Source organism: Palaemon carinicauda, chromosome 1 (genome assembly GCF_036898095.1).
Source record: "Palaemon carinicauda isolate YSFRI2023 chromosome 1, ASM3689809v2, whole genome shotgun sequence".
NCBI classification, from domain to species: domain Eukaryota; kingdom Metazoa; phylum Arthropoda; class Malacostraca; order Decapoda; family Palaemonidae; genus Palaemon; species Palaemon carinicauda.
In genome coordinates, this window is record NC_090725.1 from 311534397 (window position 1) to 311537607 (window position 3211).

General features: G+C 40.8%; 1 protein-coding gene across 1 annotated transcript in view; it reads right to left on the minus strand.

Moving 5' to 3' along the window:
- Positions 1–2644, minus strand: part of LOC137640346 (uncharacterized) — a 2865-nt gene extending 221 nt beyond the window's left edge. The window contains exons 1-2 of the mRNA XM_068372955.1: positions 2227–2644; positions 1–2172 (exon numbers count right to left, since the gene is read on the minus strand). The exon at positions 1–2172 is cut by the window's left edge and continues 221 nt beyond it. Of these exons, the coding sequence (XP_068229056.1) occupies positions 1–2172; positions 2227–2644 (2590 nt within the window). The remainder of the gene's footprint in view (positions 2173–2226) is intronic.
- Between the last annotated feature and the right edge of the window lie 567 nt (positions 2645–3211).

Genomic DNA, 3211 nt, shown 5'->3' on the forward strand with positions numbered 1-3211 from the left:
ACTCTTTAACAATACAACTCTTCTTTTCAAAATCATATGTCGGTTCCCCAAAATCACAATCTTGAGAACTGTTCAGAAGAAAATCAGGACCATTGATCCATCCTTGTAGTTCACTTGGCTTTATTGGCTTGGTTAATGCATCGGCAGGATTCATTTGTGGAGGAACATAGCAAAATTCTTTTGAAAATCCTGGCAAAGCATCGTGAATCTCCTGAACTCTAGCTGACACAAATGGTTTAAAGGTTCTGGCAGGAGAGCGAACCCAGGCCAACACTACTTCTGAATCGGTCCAAAATTTCATGGTACTAACCCTGCCAACCACTTGTAAAACAAGCAAAGCAAGTCTAGCCATAACCACAGCAGCAGTAAGCTCAAGACGTGGAATAGAACGCAGTTTCAATGGAGCCACTAAAGACTTTGCGATGACGAATTTCAGTTCTACTCCATGAGAAGTATTCCATTTCAGCCAGATCACAGAACCTAGGGCAGATTCACTGGCATCACTAAATCCATGAAGTTGAGGGTCTCCTAGAGAATCTTCTGGCTTTATCATCCGATCTAGTCTAAATCCAATTAGTTGATTCATTTCATGAACATGTCCCTTCCACATCTTGATTTGTTCTTCACTCAATTCATCATCCCAACCAACTCCACTAGCCCATAAATCCTGAAGACAAATCTTGTATGTAATTGTTACAGGAGATAACATACCTGTAGGATCCCACAGCTTTGATACCAAACTAGCAACCTTCTGCTTTGTTAGTTTTGAAAACTCCTCACTGAATTTGTCTAGCTGAATAGCCACACTATCCGTAACCTTATCCCATACATGACCCAAAACTCGTGTTTGCTTGTCTTCTGGGCATCGGGCAACAGAGGGGTCATTAGAATGCCATTCTTTTATTATGAAGGAGCCCTTTTCTAATATCCGATCCACCTGATCCATGGCTGCAATAGCTAATTCACTCTTATCAAATGATTCAATCACATCATCCATGTACATGCGACAGTTAATTAACTGTGCTCCAATAGGTTCCTTCTCCTTGAATGTATCTGCCAAAGTGCGTACAGCCATCATAGCTATGTCTGGTGGTGGTTTATCCCTAAAAGGAAGGCGCAGCCACTGCCATTGACGAATTGGAGAAGATAAATCCAAACGCCATACAAACCGGTGATATCTCTGATCCTTTTCAGCCATGAGTATTTGATTAAACATTTTTTGAACATCACCTGCAATTCCTATGCTTTTCATTCTCCAGTGAAGAAGGCAATACAGAAGAGAGTTCAAGAAATCTGGCCCTTTGTAAAATCCATCATTCAAACACAAGCCATTGAACCTAGCAGCAGAATTCCATACGATGCGAACCTTTGTTGATTTGTGTAGTTGATATACAGCATGATGTTGTAAATACCATCCCTCATCTCTGGACTCCTCTGGATATAATTCCCTGACAAAGCAACTGTCAATTAATTTCTGGATTTCTTCGGTATATTCATCAAAAGTTCCATTCTTAATTAATCTTTTTTCTTGGCTCATAAGTCTTATTTCTGCTTGAGGCTTGTTACACTCCAATGCTTCAGGGAAACCAGGCTTCCAAGGCATTTCCACAGTCATGCAACCATCCGCATTAATGCAAAGCTTATTTCGACAATGTTTTATGAACTGAAACTCTGCTATTTCCTTATCTGAGCAAACACGCAATGTTGTTGGTTTGACACCAATAACATCAGATGTATATAATTTCTGCAAATCCTCCAAATGACTCAAAAACTGGACCCTGGATGCAGCATGTGGTTTGGGTTTTGGAATAGTCCCTCCAAAAATGGTCCACCCCAAGATACTTCTGACGGCAACTGGAGACGATTCAGGAGAGACAGAGTCTTTTAATCTCTCAACTGGCATTCTAAGGAAATAATAGTCATAACCAATGATGATATCAATTTCTGCTTTATCTGTGGGTAATGTTCCCTTGGCAGCGTTCAGATGAGGATACTCATCAAAAATATCCTCTCCAACTGCAGGACTGTTATGGGCTGGTTTCTCAATTCCAATTGCAATTACATTGTATGACTTAATTCCATTCACTGGTCTAATTTGGATAGAAAACTTGGCACTGCTTTCCTCAGCAATACCTTCTCCAGCTACTCCATATCGAAACTTGAATGGTTCACCTTACAAGCCAAAATGCTTGGCTGTGGATAACTTAAGCAATGTTGTATCAGCACCTGTATCAATAAATGCAACCACGCGATGCCATTTTTTCTCAACATCTTGCAGTTCTACATACGTTGTAGGAGAGTAGCGTCGATGAATTTTTCCTTCCTGGCTTGAGTTCAGGGTCCCTACTATGTTGAATGTTGCATCTGCATCTGAAGCAACCTCCCGTGCATGACCAATGTTGCACTCAGAAGCACCTCCCGACAGAGTTAGATTCGCGTTCAAAGCAGAAGTACCTCCCGCCTGTGAACTTTCCAACCCAGAAAAAGTCCTTGGCTGTACTTTATTTCCGTATGGTGGGCAGGCTACAAATCGATGATGATAAAGTTGGCAATCTACACAGCGTTTCTTATCCGGGCGTGTATAATTGATTGCGTTGTGGTTGGCTCTAAGACAAAAGAAACATCTCTTACTGCTCACAATCATCCTTCGTCTTTCTTCCTTGGTTTTTGATATAAAGATAGGACATTTGATGATCAAATGAGTTTTATCTATGCAAAAGGGGCAAGCCCTCCCATCATCAACCAATGTAGCCAAGGATTCTTCACATTCTGAGCTTTTGTCTTTAAAATAGTTTACAATTGACTTGTTAGTAAATTATTATCACTCAGGGAATGGGGATGTTCTCGACGCTCTCTAGCTTCTGTTTCTCTCCGTAGATATGTAATCAACTCTGCTAATGTCTGATTATGACATTTTCATTGCCGCATATATTCGTAATAAATTCCAGAATCGATCTTTCTGCTGGCAATTTCCATTGTCATCAATGAATCCAATTCCCTTTCTTGACCAAGTTCTCTCATTCGCCAAGCAAAATAAGTCAGTCCATCCAAAACCTGTCTCATCTCCCTTGCTGCTGTAGACTTCATTGGCTTCAAGGTTTCTAAACCAAGTAGTACATCTCGTATGATGGCAGATGTTGGTACCTTCTCTTCAAGGCGCCTCCAAGCACCATTTTCACCATCAACAGAACTGCAATCCACAATAGTATCT